This window comes from Halichoerus grypus, chromosome 9, assembly GCF_964656455.1.
Source record: "Halichoerus grypus chromosome 9, mHalGry1.hap1.1, whole genome shotgun sequence".
Lineage (NCBI taxonomy): Eukaryota > Metazoa > Chordata > Mammalia > Carnivora > Phocidae > Halichoerus > Halichoerus grypus.
The window spans coordinates 121,010,327-121,037,248 of record NC_135720.1 but is presented as its reverse complement, the minus strand read 5'-3'; the positions used below and the strand labels follow the sequence as shown (position 1 = coordinate 121,037,248).

General features: G+C 46.2%; 2 protein-coding genes and 1 long non-coding RNA gene across 14 annotated transcripts in view; 2 read left to right on the top strand and 1 right to left on the bottom strand.

Moving 5' to 3' along the window:
* SERPINB9 (serpin family B member 9) overlaps positions 1–26,922 on the top strand; it is a 60,534-nt gene that overhangs the window by 13,863 nt on the left and 19,749 nt on the right. Inside the window, exons 1-2 of one of the 12 annotated variants that reach the window (XM_078055627.1) lie at positions 24,877–24,993; positions 26,552–26,704. The exons of 4 other annotated variants lie outside the window; for them this stretch is intronic. Coding sequence is in view for 2 of the 8 variants with exons in the window: in XM_078055625.1 (XP_077911751.1) it covers positions 2,230–2,360 (131 nt within the window). In the remaining 6 variants the exon portion in view is untranslated. Of the gene's footprint in view, positions 1–1,814; positions 2,361–19,815; positions 20,011–24,861; positions 24,994–25,102; positions 25,143–25,373; positions 25,576–25,834; positions 26,776–26,922 lie in introns of those variants that run through there. 7 more of the 12 variants (XM_036087289.2, XM_078055625.1, XM_078055626.1 and 4 more) reach the window with 7 other exon arrangements.
* Positions 2,373–7,559, top strand: LOC144379105 (uncharacterized). The gene is made up of 2 exons (XR_013441348.1): positions 2,373–4,359; positions 5,202–7,559. It is a non-coding gene; the product is annotated as an uncharacterized LOC144379105 (long non-coding RNA).
* LOC118532607 (uncharacterized) lies at positions 11,894–26,563 on the bottom strand. The gene is made up of 6 exons (XM_078055852.1): positions 26,549–26,563; positions 26,204–26,273; positions 24,140–25,374; positions 22,692–22,766; positions 17,919–18,579; positions 11,894–14,492 (listed from the first exon to the last, which is right to left on the bottom strand). Exons 1-3 carry the CDS (start codon positions 26,561–26,563, stop codon positions 24,407–24,409), a joined length of 1,053 nt encoding a protein of 350 aa, XP_077911978.1. The 3' UTR covers positions 11,894–14,492; positions 17,919–18,579; positions 22,692–22,766; positions 24,140–24,406.

The following is a 26,922-nucleotide window of genomic DNA, read 5'->3' as shown; positions in this document are numbered from 1 at the left end:
GGGCACACTGAACTCAGCAGGAGTGGCAAAAAAGCAGAGGATCATTTTCAAGTTGAAATGTCAGTTTCAAAGAAAAACAAAGCTGGGGGCATCACGATGCCTGACTTCAAGCTATATTATAAAGCTGTGATCACCAAGACAGCATGGTATTGGCCACATAGACCAATGGAGCAGACACATAGACCAATGGAACAGAATAGAGATTCCAGAAATGGACCCTCAACTCTATGGTCAACTAATCTTCTACAAATCAGGAAAAAATATCCAATGGAAAAAAGACAGTCTCTTCAATAAGTGGTACTGGGAAAACTGGACAGCTATATACAAAAGAATGAAACTGGACCATTCCCTTACACCATACACAAAGATAAACTCAAAATGGATGAAAGACCTCAATGTGAGACAGGAATCCATCAAAATCCTAGAGGAGAACAGGCAGCAACCTCTTCGACATTGGCCACAGCAACTTCTTTCAAGACATGTCTCCAAAGGCAAGGGAAACAAAAGCAAAAATGAACTTTTGGGACTTCATCAAGATAAAAAGTTTCTGCACAGCAAAGGAAACAGTCAACAAAACAAAGAGGCAACCCACAGAATGGGAGAAGATGTTTACAAATGACATTACAGATGAAGGGCTGATATCCAAGATCTATAAAGAACTTCTCAAACTCAACACTCAAAAAACAAATAATCCAGTCAAAAAATGGGCAGAAGATATGAACAGACACTTCTCCAAAGAAGACATGCAAATGGCTAACAGACACATGAAAAAGATGTTCAACACCACTAGCCATCAGGGAAATACAAATCAAAACCACAATGAGATACCACCTTACACCAGTTAGAATGGCAAAAATTAACAAAACAGGAAACAACAAATGTTGGTGAGGATGTGGAGAAAGGGGAACCCTCCTACACTGTGGGTGGGAATGCGAGCTGCAACAGTCACTCTGGAAAACAGTATGAAGTTTCCTCAAGATGTTAAAAATAGAGCTACCCAGCAATTGCACTACTGGGTATTTTCCCCAAAGATACAGATGTAGTGAGAAGAAGGGGCACATGCACCCCAATGTTCATAGCAGCAATGTCCGCAATAGCCAAACGGTGGAAGGAACCAAGATGCCCTTCAACGGATGAATGGATAAAGAAGATGCGGTCCATATATACAATGGGATATTACTCAGCCATCAGAAAGGATGAATACCCAACTTTTACATCAACATGGATGGAACTGGAGGGGATTATGCTGAGTGAAATAAGTCAAGCAAAGAAAGACAATTTTCATATGGTTTCACTCATATATGGAAGATAAGGAATAGGGTGGAGGGCCCTAGGGGAAGGGAAGGAAAACTGAAGGGGGAGAAATCAGAAAGGGAGGCAGACCATGAGAGACTATGGACGCTGAGAAACAAACTGAGGATTTCAGAAGGGAGGGGGTGGGGAGATAGGGTAGCCAGCTGATGGGTATTGAGGAGGGCACATGCTGTGATGAGCACTGGGGATTATAGGCAACTAATGAATCATTGAACACGACACCAAAAACTAATGATGTACTATACCGTGGCTAACTGAACATAAAAAAAACAAGTGTCGGTTTTGTTCCAGCAAAGCAGCATCACAGATCAGGAGGAAGAAGGCTGCACGGAGCCATGTAGTCTGGCTGCTCTCAGGAAGTGAAAACCACATTCCGTAAGCACTCACACAACCACGCCCTCGCCCTTTGTGACACATGTTCACCGTCCTTCAACTCCTCCTCCCAAACAGGATGTGTGGGACACTCTTTCATACTGTCCTGTGACAATATTGTCACTACAGGGTATGGCAGAAAGAGCTAAGGGAAGGAGGCCTATGGACCACAGCTGGTCTCTTCCACGAACTGTCCCACGGCGAAGGAACCACACAAACGCCGCCTCGTGTCCTCTCCCCTCCTGGAAACCAGGAGGAGCAGTCTGCAGTCTATGCATTTTCTAGCTCCGATGGTTCATGACTCTCCCTCTGCTCTCCTGGCATGAGTCAAGAGAGGCACATGCACTCTTTCCCCCACACCTTCTCGAAACCACGAGAACCTGCAGAGCATGTTGTGGGGAGAGTGGGAGGTGAGGTGGGGGAAGTAGGAGAGGCTCTTGCTGGAGAATATAGCAGCTGGTCACTGAACGCAGACATCTGGATCCCCAGCGAAGGCTCAGGAGGCCTCCTCACAATTAGTCTCGGCTGACTCTTCAGTGTGGGATGTTCTCCCATCTAACCACATGGGCTACAGGATCTCAACCTGTGGGAACTCCACTGTGCCTGGACGCCACAGCGCTCCTGGACAAGAGGAAGTCTGAGGTGGAGGTCCCAGGGCCCAGCCCGGGAGTGAGGTAGGTGTGTGTCCTTCCTGGGGTCTCGGAAGTCCAGAGCCAAGGCAGTCAGAAAAACCACATCAAGGAGTGGGGACTTGGGAAATATGAGATTAACATTTAAATCAGCAGACTTTGAGTAAGGCAGATTACTCACAATAATGTGGGTGAGCCTCATCCAATCAGTTTCCCTTAAGAGAGAATAACTGAGGTCCCCCGAAGAAGAGGGAATTCTGCCTCCAGATGGGCTGCAGCATCAGCCCCTCCCTGGGTGTCCAGCCTGCCCACCTTGCCCTGCAGAATTTGAACCTGCCGTTCTCCATAATCACATGGGGAATGATTGAGAATCAGAGAACTCTCCCTCAGTGGTCCATGGTCCGCACTCTGGAATCCATCCTACTGCCTGGGTTCCTGCTCAAGCGATCCTCACTTAATTGATTTGGGGTTCAGAATGGCCATGGGATTTTTTGAAACAAAAGAGGCATACACTACTTGGGGATATCTGGGAAAGCTTCCTGGAGGAGGTACTGTTTGAGCTGCATTTTGATAGAGAAGCTAGGGTGCCAGGTGCCCCAGCTGTACATGTAGAGGAATATGCATGCAGGATATGGAGGGACCACAAAAAGTTTACCACAGCTCGAAAGAAACGAAGACATAGCCAAGACTTTAAAGGGCTTACACTCTTTGATTGACAGTTTGGACTTGATCTTTGGGGTAAGAAGATGTTATAAAGGATTTTCAGCTGAGCTGTAACATGATTAGATTTGGAATGATTATTTGGGCTTCCGTGTGAAGAGCAGGTCAGCATGGATCAGATGAAGGAGAGAAATGAGGAGAGCCTCACGCAAGCAATGGAGGTGACCAGGATAGGGTGGACGGGAAGGGTGCTCAGATGGTAGAAGTGACAGGACCATTGATCATTTAGCTTTGGGAGTGGGGCAAAAGGCTCACCCCAGGTTTCTGAGAGATGTCTAGTAGTACAGAGACTGGGAATGCCTACAGCTCAAGAGACAGGCCAGAGCTTTGGACGTAATCAGTAACTGTCAAAACTTGAATCCATGCATATAGAGGTCATCCAAGAAGAGCATATGAGAGAATGAAAAGAAGAGAGCTTAGAATGGAAAGATGGGACATTTCAGGTGGAAGGAAGAATGTGGAAAGAAAGGAAAGGAACCAGGAGAAGGTCCTCTGGAAACCCTGGGAGGGCAGCAACGGCGAAAGAGCTGAACATTACCAACATAAAATGAAATATAAGCCAGGAGATATCGTTTCAGCTATGGCAATTAGAAGTCATTGGTGACCTTAGGCGGGCAGTTTTGGGGAATATTGGGGTGACAGTCAAACTGCAGTGGGTAAGGAATAAATCAGAATATGGGAAAAAGGCAACAGTGTATACTTTTTTTTTTTTAAAGATTTTATTTATTCGACAGAAAGAGTGAGAGAAGACAATCAGGGGAAGCAGTAGAGGGAGAAGGAGAAGCAGGCTCCCTGTGAGCAGGGAGCCAGACATGGGGCTGGATCCCAGGATCGAGGGATCATGACCTGAGCCAAAGGCAGACACTTAACCATCTGAGCCACCCAGGCACCCCAATAGTGTATACTTTTTAAAGAAACTTGACTATCAGGAGAAGAATGAAAAATAGAGTACAGGCCCATGAGAAGTAAGAGAAGTGTGGTTACTTGGTTTTTAACATGGGGGAGACTGGGCATATGTATGAGATGTGAATAACATGACTCCCACGCGGTACAAGAAATTAAACCTAGAGGAGAGAAGGCAATTAATGGAACCACTAGGCCTTGGGGAAGAGGGAGGGGTCTGTTTTCCTTGAAACAGAAGGGGCAGAGAGGTGGTAGGTCAAGTAAGGACAGTTGAGTTGGCCACACTTCCATGAGCCCAAATAAAAAGGCACACGTGTTTCCAACAAGACCTTCCTGTCACCAGGCTTGCAGGACCTTCCAGGTGCAGGAACTGGGGAGGTCCTCAGGGGCCCAGGCTGGAACATTCCCGAGAGAGCTCCAGGTGAGCCGGGGGAGAGGAATGGAGGGAGAGCCCAGGCAGGGGACCTGCAGACAGGGAGAGGAGGTAGGAGGGTGACAGCGGGAGGGGGGGAAAGAGGAGAGCCGTGCGGGTGCGGGTGCCAGGGGTCCTCCTGAGAGCCCTCCACAGCATCTTGGGGGTGGGAGGGCATCACATGCGGCGGGGGGGACGGCTGTCCCCCCACCCTGGCCTGGCGCTGGAGTTGTGGCCTCGGAGGCCTGGGAGCAGAAGCCCGGGGGGCCTGGGCATTTTAGTAGTGCGGGCCTGGGTGTCTTTCCTCGGGCATGTGGCCCGCGGGCAGCGGTGGGTGGGTGGTGACACTGCATTGGATTTGGTGGCCTTGAGAGGGAGGCCTGGAGCCGCCACGACCTCCCTTGGGCCAATCCCAGCGGCACATCTGCCTGGTCCCTCTGCCAGTGGCTTACTGATGACCTCGTGTTCTTGCTTTTGCCCTGATTAAACAAAACAAAGCAAAACAAAACAAAACCGTTTAACCTATTGCCTTCATCTGTCGCTTCCCCTCAACTTGGAAAAATGCTTCTTCACCAGGATGCCCCTCGGGTCGCATGGCAGGAGCTCCCTTAACTCACTTCCTCGTCCCAGATCCTCCTCCTCTGCCTCTGAGGCCTCCTACTCAGACGCAGCTGCCCCCAGGGCCTCCCCTGCCTCCTCACACACACCTCCCCCTTCTCTCTGTTCCCCTCGCATTTCCCATAAAGGGGTCACAGGCACCTCTTCCTCCTTCCTCTTACTGCCTCCAAATACTGGAAAGTTCTCAGAGCTAGCTGAATTTCTTTCCTTGTGTCTCCACTACACATTCTTAGGAATTTCATCCAACCACATGGAAGCTCCTGGAATAGGGAAGCTAATGGCTCCTAACAGGAGAATCCCTGCTGATTCTGAGACTCCGGCCCGAATGCGCAGCAGTCCTTGGCCGTCCTTGCTCATGGGTTCGGTTGGGAGGTCCCACAAACCTCACGGGGAATGTGGCAGCTTCCCCGTTCTGAGCCGGCTTCCTCATGCAGCTGTCCCCGTGGCCCCTGGCTCAGCCGAAGTGTGCCGCAAACCCAGACAGATCCTTGACTTCTCCTGCTCCCTAAGCCTAAGTGACCCGTCGCGCGGGCCAGCAATTCTCTCTCCTCCTCGTCCGACAAAGACATGTCTGCATCCCAGCGCCTGGTAGTCTGCTGAGGTGGCCTCCCCATGGGCTTCCCAGCGACTCCCACCGGCCCATGGTGGGCCACGTGATTTTTCTAAAACTCCGAAGTACTCATACCCAACATTTGTTTAAAACCACGCATGACTTTCCAAACCAAGTTCAGACTCGTCAACCTGCCACGAGGTAGCCTCCCTTTCTGTCTCTAACCACAGTCTCACAGGAAAGCCTGCAGGCCCACTCACCTAGGCCCCGTGTGGACGTGCCCTTCCTGCAGTTGTCACCGAGCTCACGGCTCTCGGGCCAGCCATGCACTCAGGTATCTCTTCTCCCCTGGCGGCTGGGCTCCAGCTGAGGACCTATAGCACCGAGTTTGCATTTTCATCCCCCAAACCATGTAAGGAAATTTCTACATAAATGCTCTTTGAATAAACTCACTTAGGGCAGCGTGTAGAGAAGCAGGGAGCTCACAGGCCTACAAGGCTCCTGGGGGGCTCCTCCATACTGGAAAGCAGAAGCCTTGCTTTTGAGATTCTGTCACTCTTTCTGCCACACCTGAGGACAGTAATTTAATCGCTCAAGGCCTTATTTGTTCACCTGTAAAAGGACAACTGGTTTGAAGCTAATTCATCGTAATGGCTGGAAATCAGACCTTTCCCCTGTGGCACGTGGCCCTGGCGCCCACACGTGTTGTTCGTGTGGTATTGAAATGAATGCCTTTTTAGATTTTTGCTGGGAGGTGCATGTTGTTTATTTATTTATCTGAGAGAGAGAGAGTGCACGCTGAGAGGGAGGGGCAGAGGGAGAGGGAGGGAGAGAATCCCATAGGGCTTGATCCCAGGACCCTGAGATCCTGACCTGAGCTGAGACCAAGAGGGGCTGCTTAACCAACTTAGCCACCCAGGTGCCCCCAGAGATCCACGTCGTTTAAAGTTCGAACCCTCTCAAAAGCTTTACTGATCAAGGGGACTGAGGCACCAAGAGGTGGAAGAACGAGTCATTCTGCTCCCTCCCTCCTCCCTGCTGACATTGGTGTGAGCTGAGACACGCTCCAGAAGCACACTGCGAGGTGCATGCACGCTTGTGTGTCCTGGCTCTGCAGTGGATAATGATGGGAAATGCCGCTACTGCCCAGCACCTGGATGCTGAAAAGGAATGGAGGCAAGGAAATGAGATGGAAGAAGAGAAAAAACAGGAGAAGCCATAAGTAGGCCATAACAAGGCAGTCAAAGTAGTTAAAATCTAAGATTGAGGGGCGCCTGGGTGGCTCAGTTCTTAAACGTCCGTCTTCGGCCCAGGTCATGATCCCAGGGTCCTGGGATCCAGCCCTGCATCAGGCTCCCTGCTCAGCGGGAAGCCTGCTTCTCCCTCTACCGCTCCCCCTACTTGTGTTCCCTCTCTCGCCACATCTCTTTCTGTCAAATAAATAAATAAAATCTTAAAAAAAAAAAATCTAAGATTGAGATTGATGGGATATTCAAGTTCATTCTTTGACCTGCTCAGACAGAACGATTAAACACACCCACACAGACGCACACTCACCAGCCTAGGTTTATGCCTGCTTCATCTAGAGGGCAAAACTCTCAAGGTCAAGTAGGGTCAAACTCAAATTTTATTTGTGTCTCTGTGGTCTCTACCTAGTTCTCTCCTTCTCTGGGTCTCTTTAGTTGGTGGACCCAAGTGCTTCGGAGTTTGAGTAGCTCTTTCTGGCCAGACATTGTCCAAAACGTGTAAGGTGAGGTTGTGTGGGCTGGAAGCGGCCCGGAGGAGGCTGGACCCTGCTCTGCCGGGGGCTTGCCCATGGCCAACACACCAGCCTTCCAGAAACTGCAGACTTCGAGGACAAGCTGTGTAGCTGAAGGCTCCCGAGAGCCATTGTGATTTGAAGACAGTTGAGGAACTTTAACATTTAACATGACCCATTATGTGTAGGGTTTGCAAACTATACCACTATTGTACTTTCTTGTTGATGTTTTTGCACATTGTTTGAGACTTAAAATAAATTGTACTGGTTGGGGCTGATCTATATTTAGAGTGGCCTTCACACTTTTTTTTTTTAATGTGAGACACTCCCTCTTAAACAACTATTTTTGGAGGAAGCGTCACATAAAACACCTAACCGTGGAGACACTCGTATTGAAACGGTGATCCCCAACTCCTTAGTCTCACCACCCAGCTCCACTCTCCTCTGGTTGTGCCCCTAAGAGACTCACAAGACTTTTCCAAGACTTAATGGAGCACGTTTTCAAAACTGCAGAGTGAGGCACTTTGCAACCCCCTAGGAAATAGGAAGGCAAAAGATCAGATGATGACCCATCTGCCTGTGAAAATGCGTCTGTAACACTATGGTGGTTCCTCAAAAAATTAAACATAGAGGTACCATGTGGTCCAGCAATTTCATTTCTAGATATTTACCCAAAAGAAATAAAAGCAGGGACTCAGATATTTGTACACCCATGTTCACAGCAGCACTATTCATAATAGCCAAAGGAAGAAGGAACCTGGGTGTTCATAGATGGATGAATAGATGCACAAAATGTGGTGTCTGCGCACAATGGGATAACAGCCTGAAAAAGGAAGGAGCTTCTGACACAGGCCAAAATATGGATGAACCTTGAGGACATTATGCTCAGTGAAATAAGCCAGTTACAAAAGGACAAATGTATGATTCTGCTTTTCTGAGATACCTAGAATAGTCCAATTCAGAGACGGAAAGTAGAAGGGGGGCTGCCAGGGGCTGGGGCGATGGGAAAGGAATGGGGGGGTTAGTGTTTAATGGGTATAGAGTTTTAGTTTTGCAAAATGAAAAGAGCTCCGTGGACGGACGGTGGAGATGGTAATGCAACAGGGCGGGTGTCACAGGGCCTCAAACTGCACACTTAACTGTGGTAAAGATGGTAAGCTTCGTTATGTGTATTTTACCACAATTGAAGAAAAAATTTTAAACCTCATATCTATGGACAATGATCCTTATCTCTGGGTGGAGTTTCCAGTAACTTTGTTTTGCTTATTTTCCATTTTCCCAAACTGGAAACCATATTTCTTATGTGGTTTTAAAATTTTTGAGCTAAAAATATACATACCATGTAAAAAGAAGATAAAATAAGAAAAAAAAAAAAACCAGATTGCATGGCTATGGGATTATGGTTGATTTGTCGCTTTGTTTCCCAAAATGTTTTCAATTATAACAGCAAAGCAGGTGAGGGAAACAGGTGCATTGATGAACTTCAATATTGTATTGAGTAGTAGCCCAGCCAGAAAACAGCCCCTCTTGTTAAATAAGGTTTATTGAAACCTTATAATAATTTGTTAAACTTATAATAACGAATAGTGATCTGTACTAACTTTCAGTTTGGTAATAAAGCTTCCCTTGGAGGGCCTCTCTTTTCCTTCTTTCTATGTACATGTGGATGAGTCCTGCGCTCCTTTCCTGGAAGCATGGGTCATCCAGCTACGACTGGGCCCAGAAGAATGTCTCTAGTGCAAAATGCCCACCCAGTGGCGCTAGATTCGTATTTGCTGTCCGTGCCATAGGCCCTCTGGTTCCCTCCTTGGCCCCGTGTCAGCCACCGTAGTGGAAAATGGTGTATCTCTTTGGAGTCCCCCTGTTTCAAAGCAAAATGTGTCTTTTCTACATTGCTCACGTTTTAGATCAGACTGTCTCAAGCCAACCCTCCAGGTCTGGTGAATTCTGCCCAGCTGTTTCCACATGGCACGGTGACCAAAATTTTGTTTTTATTTACAGTGAATTACATTATTTACCTTATTTATTCATAGACCATCGTTTACAAATTAGATTAGAGACACGCCAGACAGAGAGAATGAGCAACAACGGCGGGAGGCGGGCGGGGGGGCGGTCCTGAGATGATTCAGTCTCTGGCCTCAAACTGCCCTCATCTGTCCTGGCCACCTGCTGCCTCTGGCAGGAGCGCAAACGGCACTGACCTCAGCAGAACGAGACGATGCATGTCAAGGGCTCCAGCAGGGCCCGGCACGCAGAAGTTGGCCATTGTCGGCAAGGGCACAGGAAGCAGGGCCTGGAGGGTGTCTGCGACCCTGGGGCAATCTTGTTGCTCATGGTCGTGCCCAGGCGGCCAGGATCAGCTGCGTTGTGAACAAACCAGTGTCTTTTTTTCCTATTGCTGTTCTACCAAATGACCACAAACTTAGTGGCTGCTGACAACCGAAGTTTATTATTGTACAGTTCTGCAGATCAGAAGTCCAAAACGGGTCGGCAGGGCTGCTTCCTTCTGGATGATCTAGGGGAGAATTTTTTTGCCTTTTCCAGCTCCTAGAAGCTGCCTCCATTCTTTGGCTGATGGCCCCGCATAGTCTGGGCTTTACATCTGTCCTCATTTCTCTGATTCTGACCTGCCCGCTTCTCTCTTGTGATTTCATTGAGCCCACCCAGGTAATTCAGGATAATCTCCCCATCTCAAGGTCCTTAACTTGATCATATCTTCTAAGTCCCTTTTACCATGTAAGGTGACACAGTCACAGGGTTTGGGGATTAGGACGTGGACATCTTTGAGGGGCCATTATTCTGCTGACCACACCCAGTGTCCACTGACAGAGGTACTAATGACAAGGTGACTAAAAAAGGACTTGATGTGCTTCTGGGTTATGCTTTAGATCTCAACTTTCCCTGATGATCCTTTAGGTCACAGATTTGCTTATGTTGCAAATGGTACTTTTGCCGTTAGCTCATTAAAAACATGAGGGAACTCCAGAATTGTGATGTCACCAGCTTTGGTTTTCTTTGTCAATGTTCCTTTGGCTATTTGGGGGCTTTTCTGACAAAACCAAAAGAACCTACAGAATGGGAGAAGATATTTGCAAATGTCTTATCAGATAAAGGGCTAGTATCCAAAATCTATAAAGAACTTCTCAAACTCAACACCCAAAGAACAAACGATCCAGTCAAGAAATGGGCAGAAGACATCAACATACATTTCTCCAAAGAAGACATACAAATGGCCAACAGACACATGAAAAAATGCTCAACATCACTTGGCATCAGGGAAATACAAATCAAAACCACAATGAGATACCACTTCACACCAGACAGAATGGCTAAAATTAACAAGTCAGCAAAAAAGAGATGCTGGTGAGGATGCAGAGAAGGGGGAACCCTCCTACACTGCTGGTGGGATGCAAGCTGGTGCAGTCACTCTGGGAAACAGTATGGAGGTTCCTCAAAAAGTTGAAAATAGAGCTACCTTATGACCCAGCAATTGCCCTACTAGGTGTTTATCCAGAGGATACAAAAGTGCTGATTCGAAGGGGTACCTGCACCCCAATGTTAATAGCAGCAATGTCCACAATAACCAAAATATGGAAAGAGCCCAGATGTCCATCAACAGATGAATGGATAAAGAAGATGTGGTATATATATATATATATATATATATATATATATATATATATATCTTTATACACACACACACACACACACACACACACACACACACACACACACTGGAATATTATTCAGCCATCAAAAATGAAATCTTGCCATTTTCAATGATGTGGATGGAATTAGAGAGTATTATGCTAAGCAAAGTCAGTCAGTCAGAGAAAGACAATTATTATATGATCTCACTCAGATGTGGAATTTAAGAAACAAAACAGGATCATAGGGGAAGGAAGGGAAAAAAAAAGTAAGATGAAATCAGAGAGGGAGACAAACCATAAGAGACCCTTAACTTTAGGAAACAAACTGAGGATTACTGGAGGGGTGGTGGGTGGGGGGATGGGGTAACTGGGTGATGGGCATTAAGGAGGGCACTTGATGGAATGAGCACTGGGTGTTATATGCAACTGGTGAATCACTGAACTCTACCTCTGAAACTAATAATACACTATATGTTAATAAATTGAATTTAAATGAAATGAAATGAAATTTACAAAAAAGAATGTGGGGGGAAAAAGTAGAAGTCAGGACATGTGTTTTTCTTGGCCCTGAGCATCTCCTTTGCTCTGGCCACGGTCTTCATAGCAACGAAAGGAAACCCTGCTGCCCAGATGTCCCAGGTGTGCATGCTTGTCACACAGGAAGAACAAGGCCATGCTTTTTTGCTGTGATTCCAAAGAGCTGATCTTTTCACACCTTCGCACCAGCTGATGAAAACCAGTGTGGCCCATTGGTAGCAGGAGGGGCACCATGGTGATGGAGAAAGAGCAGAAATGGGTAGAAAGGTAAATTGTGTAGGACAGAGAATCTCTGATAGTGTTCATGGGGGGGGGGGGCGGAATCAAGCGATTAAGTTATTTTATCCAGACAAAAGCATCAGTATATTATAGCAAAATTGCATCTTTGATGAGTAAGATAAAATTACAACTCTATTTCACAAAAAGACAAAGGCTTTCAATGTTGTTTTATTTTGAACTTTCTTAAAAACCTATCTAAAATTGAAATGCAGTTATCTAAATGAACTTTTGTAAATGGGTCATTTTTAGTGTGTGATTATGTGTAGTGAAAGAATACAACACAAATGAGAGAACTTACATCTTCTGGAGTCGTTTAGAGGGAACACATAATCATCTCCAAAGTGGGTTATGTGTGACCTTCTGTACAAATGAAGTAGTGGGTAATGTTTTCGGGAAGTAGTTCTTCGCCTCTTTGTGTTTTGGGTTTCTATCATGATCTGGTGAAAGTGTCCCGGAGCATTGCGCTTTATGGACCATTTTGACGTAGTATCAGGGGGTTATATGAACATTCCCCCACAGTGCAGCAATGAACCTCAGTGGGGTTACCCTGAGGTTCCTTCTTCCTGTTCACTGGAGGAGGGAGACTTTGGGTTGGGGTGGGAGACACAGGAACAACCTTAGTTTCTATTCTGACTTGACGTTTAATCACAATCTGGTCTGGAGAACTTCTGTAAAATTGCTAGTGAGACATTTTCATTTTTATGTCTGCTCTTTCTCATTTCCCTGAGGCCATGTTAGATTCAATCCCAAAGACCTATTTTTTTTCTTTTCTTTCTGCCTCCTGTTATCATACTTTTCTGATAGGAATACATTTGCTACATTGGTTTTCAGCTAGGGGCAATGGTGTCCCCTTGGAAGACCCGTGGCAATATCTGGAGTCACTTGAGTTGTCATAATGGAGGAAGTGCTATGGGTACCTAGTAGGTAGAAGCCATGAATGCTGCTAGACATCCTGAAATGCACAGAGAGCCCCCACAGCCAAGAATCATCTGGCCCCATGTCAGTAATGATGTGGTTGATAAAGCCCGTGCTAGGCAATTAAATCAAACTCCTTTTCCTATAGGAACCCACATGATCTTCAGTACAGAGATTTGTTTGGAGGTCACTAGAAGGCAATTAGAAGGAAATGTTTGAAGTGGTTGGTGGTGTTCTCTGTTAACAGACACTTGGCAACAAAGATGGTGATGTTCACCAAGGGTTCCACTCACTTCTCAATGACATTAACCGATGTTGCAAGCAGTGCTTTCTCAAAACTGCTGACACCTTTGGAGAAAAAAATGTGTAATTTCCTTTCAGTAAGTGGGGTTCATACATTGGATGAAAAGGAAAATAGAAGAGGAACTACAGAAGGGCAGAGGATAAAGTACAGATCTTCCTTGACTTACAGTGGGGTTATGCCCCAATAAACCCATCATCAAGTGAAAATATCCAGAGTTAAAAGTGCATTTCATATACCTGACCTATCAAGCATTGTAGCTTAGCCCAGCCTTCCTTAAAAGTGCTAAATATACCCTGTGCTTAGCCCACAATTGCACAAAATCATCTAACACAAAGCCTATTTTAGTGTTGACGATTTCATGTAATTTATCAAATACTACTAAAAGTGAAAAACAGAATGGTCGTATGGGTACAGAGTGGTTGTAAGCATATCGGTTGTTGACCCTGGTGATTGCATGACCACCTGGGAGCTGCGGCTGCCAGCCAGCATCGTGGGAGAGGATCATCCCATGTATGGCTAACCTTGAAAAGTTCAAAATTCAAAGAACAGTTTCTACTGAATGCATGTCACCTTCACACCAATGTAAAGTAAAAGAAATCATAAGCTGAAGCATAGTACTTTGGGGACTATAACTCTACTGCTTTAAAAACGTGCTTAGAAATACACTTCTGTAATTATAATTCTGAATTTTAATATTACTTCTGAATTATGTCGTTCTTTTTTTATTGTTTCTCTCTCTCTCAGTATGTCTATCCTCCTGCACCCAAACCTGCTCCTCCCCCTTGACTCCCTATTCCCCATTGTGCTATAGAAGGCAGAAGCTCAGCCATCCTGAGTCCTCCCCAGTCTTACTGCTGGTGGTTGGGCTGATTCCCCTTCAAGATCTCTTAAATTTGCCCCCTTTTCTGAGCCACACTGCTATTGCCTGCGTTCAGAGTCTCACTGTATCTTCTACACTGTTTTTTTAATTGCTACATGACTGGTCCTCCAAGTCCAGCCTGGTCTTTTCCTCTGTCTCATAAATCCACACTACTGACAAAAGAGTCTTTCTAAATAAAAATCTTATTGTTAAACTGAGACTTTAAATCTGGGTAGCTTCTACAAAATTCTCTAGTCCAGAAAAACCCTTCCTTAATGCAATAAGTGAAGCAAAACAAACAAACAAAAACTACCAAGTAATATACAGGGTGATGTTATTGTGAGATTCATGAACTGATGGAGTGATTCTGACCATCTCACTGGTTGGCTGTGTCAGGCATTCTTCTGTAAGTCACAAATACGTGGTGCCACCCCATGGAGGTTGCCTGCTCTGGGCTTCAATCTCCTTGGGGATGATCCTGGGTCCTTTGGTGGGCTGGGTCTTCCTGGATAAGCACTGGTCATTCTAAGAAACATCTGGTTAATTGATGTTCATTTTTGAACATCAGCCTGATCTTTCATTATTGGAGAATATTGGAGACACAGGGAGTCACCCACCACTCTCCTTGCTTGCTTGGCTTCTCTTCCACTCTACTTCCTCTTCTATAAAAGCTGAAATATTTGAAAACACGTGATGAGCAGAGGATGAGAGCCAACTGCCAAGCTCTTTATATCTGAAACCAAATAATCATAGAAGAGTTGTCTCTAGGTTTTAGTGTATTGGGTACAGATCTTTCTCTGTTTGGTCTCAAATTTACTTTTCAATGATCATTCCCCGCCAGTACATTCTCCCTAACAGCCACCCTGACACACACACACACACACACACACACACACACACACACACACATCCCTCCAGACCTATCCCAATCCATTCCCAGAAGACCTTCCTTGCTCTCTGTTCTCTTGTTACTATGATGATCCGGATGTAAAATGCTGGTTCCCTCTTTGTCCCACTGGAGAGCTATAATATTTTTAAATGATCACACCCCACTATGAAGCGTCTCAGTCATTCAACAAATATGTTTCAGACACTGTGATTGATACTATTGACACAAAAACGAGTATAGGAGAGTGAGGCTATCCTAAGGCTTACAGGCTAATGAGAGAGACAGAAAAGTCAATGGAGTCCATATGGAGTGTAGGTGTGGGACAGGGATGTCCTTGAGGTTTGGGGAGCATGGCTGCCACCATCCGTTTCCCCATAACACCATGAAAGTACCTCTCTGTATTTTCGGCCTCTCTCATCAGACTGTAAGTCACCTCAGGTCAGATATTACGTCTTCAACTTGGTGCCAAGACCTAGCACAGTGACAGGCAGATAGATAGTAGATGGTTTTCCTCTTTTTGTTAATTGAGTTAATGAATCTTGAAATGCAACATAACATGTGCAAGTATTTATGGTAGAAACATGTTAAAAGGGGAAAAAATTTTTTTTAAGTTGTGGAAACCCATGCAGATTAGAACCCAACTCAGTGTTTGTTCTCTGTAAGGAATTCTGTCAGAGTTCCCTCAGGCAGAGCTAGGGGCACTGTCCTTGGCTAATGACACAGAAGAGTCACAGAAGAGACAGGGAACTGCATCACACAGTGGTGGTATGAGGTGCTAGCTTAGGGAGTCTTCAAGTCAGGAAGGAAAGGGGGACTGAGCCTAGCTGGGGCGTGGTCTCCTTGAGATTAGCATCCTGACCTAGTTATCAGATGCCTATCTGTGTGTGCTTGACAGGATTTTGGTGTCTGCCTTTGGCTCGGGTCATGATCTCAGGGTCCTGGAATGAGTCCCCCTGAGTCGGGCTCCGTGCTCAGTTGGGAGTCTGCTTGAGGATTCTCTCTTGCCCTCTGCCCCTCCCCCTGCTCACTCTGTCTCTAAAATAACTAAATTAATTAATTAAAAAAAAGCAACTTTCAATTCTTAATCTATTGCTGAATGGATTTCATGTCCCCTGTGTATCTTTTACTGGGAGGAAGGGAGAAAAAGCCTAGAACCATTTTCGTAGTGAGAGTTCTGTTTTTTCATCCTTGGTCAAATCCAGCTTCTGTCCTTGGTGATATGATATGGATTGGAGGTAAGTTTCCTCTAAGTCCTGGGGCCCAGAGGCAGCCGGCACGTGTGTATCGTGCCATCATGCTCTACATTTATTCAGACACCTTCTTGCAATGTGAGGGACAAGGATGCCTATCTGTTGTCTTAAGATTCATGGCTCTACAATTCCGAGCTCAAAAAACAGTGTTACTGGATGTTAAGGCTAACTTTAAACACTTTCTTACACTGCCTTTTGAATGGGATGATGGGTGGGAGCTATAGCTTGGATCTGGCCTCCATCAACCGAATATGCATATTGCTCAAAGATACAAAAGTATACAATGTATTTGAATTTATTTTTAAGCTTTATAGTTACATTTATATGACATAACTGGGCAACTCTTCAGGATGAAAGGATCATTCCCTTTGGCCAGCAATATCTTTTCTAACCAGAACCTTCTTCCCAAAGGTCTGGATATTAGTTGATGATCGTCTTAACTTGGAGAAATATTTTTTAATTAGAAAATCCATGGGGGTGTTTTTTATGCAGCTTCTCAAAAGAGGAACAAAAACACAACTCCTTCCAAAACTAATATAGAAAGTTTAGGTCTCTCTATATTTGCTGATCTATTCTCTCTCACCTGGTAATATTTGGTCTGAGGGGACAAAAGCACTCTGTACTCAACACTAAGAGGTACTGATGAAGATTTTATAGGTATCAGCATAAAGATCATACAGAAGTAAAAACTCTCTTGTCTGTCCCCAAGGGGTTCTTCCAGTTAGATGTATTATTTGGGGGGTAAGCTGTGTTCATGTTTCAGTAATCTAATTTTGACTTCCTGTTTTTATGAGGAGACAGAGATAGTACATATGATATTTAAGCAAGCTAAATTTAAAACAGGGTATAGAGATAGGTGCAAACCCCAGACCTGGGGCTGCCCTGTGCATAGGCGGACCTGATGTCATTCTGCTTCCTGATGACAATACTCATCTGGCCATGGTAAGCCCACAGCAGTAAGTCTGAGTGTCGGTGGATTCCAGCCTGAGCTCATTTTTTTAACTCCACCCACTAGATAGCATTCTAGGAGTTCCCAACTTTGGGTTATCACAAGTAGTGCTGGATGAATACCACTGCATGTCTTTTGGTGAACATGTGTATGCATTTCTTTCTTTCTTTTTTAAAGTAATCTCTACACCCAACTTGGGTCTCAAACTCAGGACCCCAAGATCAAGAATTGGATGTTCTACTGAGCCAGCCAGGCACCCCCTCATGTATGCATTTCTATTGGGTATTCCAAAGTGGAATTGCTAGTAAGGGCAAGGTTTGATGAAGCAAAGAAGAGAGTATGCCAAAAATATAAGGACATTATTCTTTATTTTGAAGGGGGGGTGCTTGTTGAAGACCTAATAATTATTGAACAAGAGTCTTGAAAGAGAGGGTAGGGATTGATCCAGACAGTGTTTCTCAAACATTAATATGTATACAAATTGTTATGGGCTGAGTTGTGTTCCCTAAAATTCATATGTCGAAGTCCTTACCGCCTTGTACTCAGAATGTGATTGTATTTGGAGACGGGGTCTTTAAAGTAGTGGTAAAAGTAAAAAGGAGGTCATTAGGGTGGGCCTTAACCCAATATGACTGATGTCCTCATAAGAGGAGGAAATTTGGACACAGATAGATACAGAGGAAGAGCTATGTGAAGACCCAGAAAGAAGATCGCAATCTATAAGCCAAGGAGAGAGGCCTCAGAAGAAACCAAATCTGTTGACACCTTGATCTTGGATTTCAAGCTTCCAGAATTGTGAGTAAATAAATTTCTGTTGTTTAAGCCACTCAATCTGTGCTACTTTGTTATGGCTGCCTTAGCAATCTTGTTTAGAGCAGTCTCTGTTCAGTAGGTCTGGGTGTGGACTTCAAGTTTTTATTTCTAATAAGCTTGTTTATAATACAGATGCCGTTGGTCCATGGACCACACTTTGAGTAACAAGGATCTAAAGTACAAGTGAGGAACTTACCTTAGACAGGAGGAGAGACCTTTTTCTCTGACAGGAAGGAAGAGAGTCCAGGAGGGCAAAGTAAACTTGTAGGTAGAAGGTATAGGATCAATGTTGCTGGCAAACTGGCTCATCACCCAGAGGTGATGTGTATGTGTTGGGGTGGGGGTAGGTGGAAACCCTGAATAATAATGTTTGCTGGTTAATGTCCACAATAGCCAAACTATGGAAAGAGCCTAGATGTCCATCAATAGATGAATGGATAAAGAAGATGTGGTATATATGTGTGGGTGTGTATACACACACACACACACACACACACACACACACAGGAATATTATGCAGCCATCAAAAAAATGAAATCTTGCCATTTGCAACAACATGGATGGAACTAGAGAGTATTATGCTAAGTGAAATAAGTCAATCAGGGAAAGACAATTATCATATGATCTCACTGATATGAGAAATTTGAGAAACAAAACAGAGGATCATAGGGGAAGGGAGGTAAAAATGAAACAAGACAAAACCGGAAGGGGAGACAAACCATAAGAGACTCTTAATCTCGGGAAACAAACTGAGGGTTGCAGAAGTGGAGGGGGATTCGTGATGGACATTGGGGAGGGTATGTGCTATGGTGAGTGCTGTGAATTGTGTAAGACTGCTGAATCACAGACCTGTACCCCTGAAACAAATAATACACTATGTTAATAAAAAAAAGTAATGTTTGCTGGTTCCTGTGGGGTAAGCGCTCTCACCATGGCTGACTTCTGTTACCAAGAGTTTGACAACAAGTTTCTGGAAGTTTAAGAATGGCCCCTTGCTGCAGGTAGGAGCCAGCTCCAGCCCACCACTGCCTGGGATGCTGAGGGGGCCTGCCTGATTTCCCCGCCTTCTCTCATGGGACCAGAATGCGCTTCCCTTGTGGGGCCGTGGATGAGATCTGTCATGGCTACTTGAAGAAAATTAGGAGAGACTGGGACTAGAGCTGGTATCCCATGAGCTGTCACTGAAGAGGGGCACTTATTGGGGCTCTAGGTAAGGGGAGGAGCAGATACAAATGGAGGCCCCCTCTCTGTCCTTCCTTCCTTCTTTGTGGTTGCACAGAATGAGTGACAGCTCCTGGGGGACCAGAAGCTAACTCCAGGGCAGGCAGGAAGTGTGAGGGCAAACAGGGATGCCTGACGCTACACTCCTCTAATTCCCATTTCTGCTCTCGGCTCACAGGAAGCACACCACCCTTCCCTGATTTCCTTCTCTTCCACAGTCAGAGGTCCAAGCCCTGATCTTGGCCTCTCCTTTGTCAGACTGTCCTTTGACTCACAGTAATGTGTATATAGCATGAATATAAGTGTAACAATTGGTTATGAGAATTTTGAAATTAAATATTTTAAATGAGTTTAGGGAAAATAGTTCTTTTTGAAAACCTCTGCTGGGGGCACCTGGGTGGCTCAGTTGGTGAAGCGTCCGACTCTTGATTTTGGCACAGGTCATGATTTCAAGGTCGAGGGATCAAGCTCCACATCCAGCAGGGAGTCTCCCTCTGCCCCCCCCCCACCCCCCGCTCATGCTCTTTCTCTCTCTCTCTCTCTAAAATAAATAAATAAATCTTTAAAAAAAAATGAAAAAGAAAGAAAACCTTTGCTGGTCTGTTGTTTTCCAGTTGTTTTACTCTAGTGTCCTAGGGAGGACAGGGAAAACTCGAGAACTTGGGAAGAGTCTTGATGTGTTTATAAGAAGAAAACTATCTGTGCATTGTCTCGGACCAGAACTTACCACCTAGTTGCACAGGGGGTGTGGGGCTGGGAGACAGGTGGGGGATAATAAGTGTGTGCATGGGCACATGTTGTTGTCGTCTGGATTTTACCATTTAACTCTGTTTTTCCACATGGAAAAAGCACTGACATCTGAGTTCAGAGCCTGGACAAATCCAGAAAAGCTCACTAAAGAAAGTTCGAGTTTTGGAGAGTTATGGCTTGCAGTCTTTTCTCCAAAGTTTCGCAATGACTGGTGTGTTTGAGGAAGCCAAGGCCAACTTCCCTGGAATGTGAAGTGTGCATCCAAGGTCGTGCAGAGACACCTTGCAGAGGCGACCAGTGATGAAAGCACATAAAAGGTAGAGTAGCTGTCCATGCGCTCCCTTCCCCTTCTGCCTACCGTGACTTAATTTAAATCTTGTGTGACCAAATCAGTGCAGTGGTTTGAACAGCAAAATAAAATGTGTGCACTTGGGCGGATTTGTGAATGCTTGTTCTGAGCATTCGGGGGCTGCTCGAATAACTGAGGCTTCAGATGTGTGAAGTTTGGGGCTGAGAACGCTATGCTTCTTTTGCAGTATTTAGGGTGTCCCTGAGCGTTTCTGCCCTCCCTATATAACCTGAGATGGCTCCCTTCCCAGGCTGTGCTCATTATCTGTGGGTGTCCTTGGAGCATCTCAGGGACCCTTGGGCCAGTCCTCTGCTCTTCTGTCCTAGGATCACCTCGAGCTCTGCCGCCCACCCCTGCCAACCTCATCAGGAGATGCCGGTGCCCAGGCCCCATGGCTCGCAATTCCAGAGATCTTGACATGTTAGCCCTGCAGCCACCCAGGGTCTGTCTCCCCAACAATTGAGACCGTGTCTCTCAGTGTCTTCTTCAGTGTCGCACAGAGAGCTCTGCATGCTCCACATCTCCGAGAGTCCCTTGTGAGAACAAGCCAGATACAGGCCCAGGGGCTCCAGCAATGAGCTTCAGGCTAGAGGTGGACCTCCGAAGCGGACGCCCGCAGTCCTCTCCATCCCTGTCCCCTGGAGGCGCACACAAAACTCTGCCTGTTTCTCCTAAAGCCCGCAAAGAAACCCTCACAAACTCACCAACGCCTGGGAGCCATGGCCTGTGTAATCCCACATGTAGCTCAAGCATCTCCCTTGCTTAAGAAAGGACCTCCCTACATTAATACCTTTTTTGATTACAAATGAGTATGTGTTGTGGCAGAAATTTAGAAACTATAGAAAATACGAAGAAAATTTAAGTTGTCCGCAAATCCACACCTAGCGATCACTGCTGTTGATGGGGACATATACGTATATGTATCTCCTTCCCTAGTCTATGCTGTTGGGGAAGATCACAAGCTGGACACTGGCACTTGGAGGCTCGACAGCCTCCCCCCGTCCTTGGAATGTGGGCTTTGCTTGCCTTTGCCACTCCCAGAGGCCACTCCAAGGACATAGTCTTGAGATACTGACGTGGTGTGGAAAACACCTGCGTGGTATATGTGACTGAGCCCAGTTAAGGCCTCTTTCTAAACTTTTGAAGATCTGGTGGGTGGCTGTGGGGATCCATTCACCTTGCTGCCGCCCAAGACAAGCCTTGTATGTAAGTTCCCTTTGCTTAATAAAACTGCCACCTACCAAGCTAGGGTGGCCTGCCTCTTTCTTCAGTCTCTCCCCAATCTCTGAGCATGAGGCTGGTTTCAGATTATACCAGGGAAGCTCCCAGGGGGGTTTCGAACCAACATCTATATGCAAATATAAACCTACAATCATCTGTTCACACAAGTTAGTCATAGACTTTCGTAGCCCCTCCTTACTATAAACCCTCTTCTAGGTGACTACTTTTCCACATAGTCAGTGTTGATATGCATACAATTGCATTGTGGGATTGTCCATATTTCTTGTGATCTGTTTACTCAGACAATTTGGGTGATTAAAATTATTTATATTATATACTGCATTGTTATGAATATCCTAATTATTTGCTCACATCCTTAATATTCTAAAGGAAATCTTCCTAAACATAGTACTGTTGAGACAAAAGTTGGGCACTTTTTGAGGCTTCTTCCAAACTGGTCTCCAAAAAGTACTGATTTACACTTCTGCTCATGGTACCACTGACTTATTCTTTGACTTGGACTGAAGCATGGTTGCTCCTGGTTCAAATTTGGATTCAGTTCATCAGCCTCTTACCTGAACCACTTATCATTTATATTGCAGCTCTTATTAAAATATACCAAGATAGACTATGTTCCCTGTTAGACCACATCCATTTCAGGGGCTGTGCTTTCTAAAATGGATTTGGAAAAAAAATTTAACCCACAGGACTGGAAAGGCATTTGTTTATTGCATTTTGAGAGTTCTTATAGATACCAAGTCCTTAACCAGATACATGATTTGCAAATATTTTCATCCAGCTTGTGGCTTGAGTTTTCATTTTGATAACAGTGCCTTTCAAAGAGGAGTTCTTAAGTTTAATGAAGTCCAGTTTATTCAACTTTTTTTTTTGTTTATGTATTGTGCTTTTTATCTAATAACTCTTTGTTGAAGCTAAGGTCACAGGGATTATCTCTTAAGTTTCTTCAAGAAATATTATACCCTAATATTTTACATTTTGGCCTATGATCCATTTTGAGCTCATTTTGCATCTGTTGCAAAACCATCCTTTCTCCACTGATCTGTATTTGCACCTCTTTCAAAAATCAATTGATCATATACATATGGCTCTATTTTTGGACTATATTTGATTCCACTGATCTAATGTCTTTCTTGATGTCAATACTACAACATCTTCATTATTGTAGCTTAATAATAAGTTTTGAGGTAATGTTAGTCCTCCAGTTTTATTCTTACTTTTCAGAATTGTTTTGGCTATTTGGGGTACTTTGCATTTCCCCATAACTTTTAGAATTGGACTCTGCTGTCTTTTGTGCTGTTGTTTTCCTATGTGTTATGAACCCCATGGTACATTATTACTATTTTTATTAAAGCAGTTATCCTTTAAAGACATTTAAGAAATAAGAAAAAGAGTCTTATATATATTTACCTGATAGTTCTCATTTCCAGTGCTCTTCTTCCTTTGGGTAGATCCTTATTTCTTTGTCATCTTTAGTCTGCCTACCTGAAGGAATTACTTCAACACTTCTTGAAGTGCAAGGTTGGTGGGTGATGAAAACATTTGGGTTTTGTCAGTCTAAAAAAGCCTTTATTTCACCTTCATTTTTGAAAAATATTTTTGAAAGGTCAGAGTTCTCGGTTGATGGTTTCTCTTTTTTCTTGCAGTATTTGAAAAATGTTTCTCCACTGTATTCTTGCTTGCATTGTTGCTAAAGAAAAATCTGATATCCTCTTTATCTCTGTTTTTCTGTACCTCTTTTCTTTGATCACTTTTAAGATTTTCTTTTTATCACTGGTTTTGAGCAGTTTGATTATGCAGTATGATAATGAAGTGAATAAAAACTTACAGTGTTAAAACTCAACAATAAAAAGACAAATAACCTAATTTGAAAATGAGCAAAGTATTTGAATTGATTTTTTTCTGAAGAAGATAGACAAAGAGCCAGTAAGCACATGAAAAAGATAAAAGGTGCTCAACATCATTAATCAGTATGGAAATACAACTCTAAGCCATAATGAGATACCACTTCACATCCACTCTGATGGCTAAAATTTAAAATTTTAGGAAATTGAAACGCACATACAATGATGGTGGTAAAATTGTGTCGCTGCTTTGAAAAATATTTTGACATTTCCTCTGAAAGCTAAATATAGACGACTTATATGATTTAACAATTCCACTCCAGGTATAGACTCAAGAGAAGTGAAAATATGTCTACACAAAATTTTATATGTGAATGTACATAGTAGCATTATTCATAACAGACAAAAGAGGGAAACAGCCAATTGTCTACCAACTGATGAATGAATAATCAAAATGGATATATATGTGTACACACTTTATATTATTATATTATCAGTCATAAGAAATGAAATACAGATAATTGTCACCTTGAACCAGCAAAGATCAACCTTGAGAACACTGTGCTAAGTGAAAGGAGGCAGTCACAAAAGACTATTATATATGATTCTATCTACGGGAAATGCCCACAGTAGGCGAACCTAGGCAATGGCTTCATGGTTGCCTGGGGCCGGAGGAGGAGGGAATAGAAAGTGCTAATGGGCACGGTGTTTCTTTTTGAGGTGATACAATGTTCTGGAGTTAGATCGTGGTGATAGTTGTACAACTTTGTGAACAGACTAAAAATCACTGAATTGTATACTTTTTCTTTTAAAACAAGATTTTTTTTTTTTTTTTTGAGAGGGAGAGCAGACGGAGAGAGAGCATGGGCGGGGGGAGGAGCAGAGGAGGAGGGAGAAGAGCGGAGGCCTCTGGCAGACCGCGGGCGCCGACAGCCCTTTAGGTTGCAGGGTCCCACTCGCGCGGCGGGGCCAGGGGGGCCGGGATTTGCAGCTGCAAATCCAAGCACTTCTTACCCATCCTAATTCTTGCAGGCCTTCCACACAAATTCATGGAGTCCTTCCCGTTTCCTGAGCTCTCTTGCAGGCCCACGCCCGGCAGGCGGTGGTGGCGTGAGTGCCATTAATCAGTGTAGGGGGCGTGGAGTTGGATACAGTGTTTTCAAAGGCCCAGGGGTGACTTGGAGGGAATGAAAGGCGGTCAGGATGGCCAGAGGCCGAGGCTGGAGGCAGAGGAGGCGGACGGGTGGGGCATAAGCCATTTAAATGAAGTGAGCTTCGGGCTTATCTTAAGGGCCCTGCGAGGTTTAAGAGGAGGGCTGAAAGGGTACTCTTTCCTGTCAGAATGGAGTGTACTGGGGGGGGGGTGGCTCTGTCCGCGGGGAGAGGGATCAGGTGGTACAGACTAGGGTGCCTCTCGCCGAGCCCCCGCCTCTCGCCGAGCCCCGCCCCCAGGCACCGCCCCCGCCCTGGCGGGAAGCCTAGGGGTGGTCTCGGGCCCTGGGGGCGGGCGGAGTCCTGCGGGTGCCAATCACCCGAGTGGGGACCCGCGGCGCGGCTGCGAAGCTCGGCCTGGAGTCGTTGGGATCCGGGTCTGGAGGGAGGAGCGGCGCGGTGCCGGAGGGGGCAAGTGGGGGCGTTCCGGGGCAGGGCGGGGACGGCGGACGAGGAGAACCCCCGCGCTCCGGCCTGGAGACAGGACGCGAGGACGCGAGGACGCGAGGACGCGAGGACGCGAGGACGCCAGCGAAACCGAGCCGACCTGGCCCTCTCCCTGCTGACAGAAAGAGAGCCCTTCACTTCGCAGCTGCTCGGTGGCGCAGCGGCTCGCTGGGCTCGGTGGCGCAGCTGTTTGGTGGCGCAGTTGCTCGGTGGGCTCGGTGGCACAGTTGCTCGGTGGCGCAGCTGCTCGGTGGGCTCGGTGGGCTGGGTGGCACGGTTGCTCGGTGGCCTCGGTGGCGAGCCCAGCACCGAGCTCGCTGGGCTCGGTGGCGCAGCTGTTTGGTGACGCAGTTGCTCGGTGGGCTCGGTGGCACAGTTGCTCGGTGGCGCAGCTGCTCGGTGGGCTCGGTGGGCTGGGTGGCACAGCTGCTCGGTGGGCTCGGTGGCGCAGCTGCTGGGTGGCGCCCGTGCCTCCCGATGCCAGCGAGCCCCAGCCGCTGGCGCTCCCCGAGGGTCTTCTCTCTTCCCCTCGCACGCCTCCTCCCCGCGGGCTCGCCGCCCTCCAGCCGCATTCCCACCGGCCCTGCTTCCTCACCTCCTCTCTCTCCTAGGGATCCGCGGAACGACATCTCCCTACCTGTCCTCTTTCCTGCTAAAACCACCAGTCTGCAGCTGCAAATCCAAGCACTTCTTACCCATCCTAATTCTTGCAGGCCTTCCACACAAATTCATGGAGTCCTTCCCGTTTCCTGAGCTCTCTTGCAGGCCCACGCCCGGCAGGCGGTGGTGGCGTGAGTGCCATTAATCAGTGTAGGGGGCGTGGAGTTGGATACAGTGTTTTCAAAGGCCCAGGGGTGACTTGGAGGGAATGAAAGGCGGTCAGGATGGCCAGAGGCCGAGGCTGGAGGCAGAGGAGGCGGACGGGTGGGGCATAAGCCATTTAAATGAAGTGAGCTTCGGGCTTATCTTAAGGGCCCTGCGAGGTTTAAGAGGAGGGCTGAAAGGGTACTCTTTCCTGTCAGAATGGAGTGTACTGGGGGGGGGGGGTGGCTCTGTCCGCGGGGAGAGGGATCAGGTGGTATAGACTAGGGTGCAGGCTCAAGAGAAGTAGACTGGTTCAAGAGCCATGTAGGCAGCAGAAGGCAAACCTTGGTGACGGGCTTGAGGGGATGAGGAGCGGTGGGTGGGAGGAGTCAGGGAGGTCTCCCAGGGTGTGAGGCCAGCGTTGGGTGAGTGAGGGTCTCATTTCCACCCTTAGCTAATTCCCTGGAGAAATGTGGGCTGGGGGATGGGAGCGGTGTGTGGTCAGCAGACCTGCCCACTCACACTTAGGCTTCTGACCTCTGTAGCTACCAGGATTACTGGCCTCCCCATTCTCAGTGGTTTTGCTCTCTTGGACCCTTCTCTGTTCCACCTCACCTCTCCATTCTGGTGTTCCACCGGGGCTGCTCTTCGCCCTCTCATGCACAGTCCACTGTAGTGGCTTTTTCTGAGACAAACGGGTAAAACTCCCAAATCAGTGTTTCTGAGTTAGCAAAAAAAAATTGTGAAACAAAAACGCCCAGACTCCTCACCCTCAGTGCCAAGGTCCGAAGGTCACGTGATGCCTAGCCCCTAGCAATGGTCCTGCACTCTGAGTTGGGTGTTAATTGGCCATGGGCTGCTCAGCAGGAGAGCACATTGGCTCTCCAGTCACTGTAGATGAAAGGTCCTGGCCTCACAGCCAGTTCCATGCCCAACTGTAGCCTGTCTCTCTTCGCTTACCAGCATCTCAAACATTTCTCAAGAATCGGCTAATAGATGGGGAGACTGTGGTCTGTTGCATAACTGAAACTCTCAGAAGTTCTCTCCATAAATGTATGGAAAAAGAAAGTATTGTGGAGAAGATTGGACTTCCCTGATCTCCGGAGGCTGAGTGCTGTGCGTCTGTGCCCAGGAGCTGGTGCTCTTCATTTTCCCCAAGGCTCTCAAGCTGGTTTTATCTTCTCCCAGTACCACACTTAGCTAATTATCTTTTTTTTTTTAATTTTTTTATTTATTTATCTGAGAGAGAGAATGGGAGACAGAGAGCATGAGAGGGGGAGGGTCAGAGGGAGAAGCAGACTCCCCGGTGAGCAGGGAGCCCGATGTGGGACTCG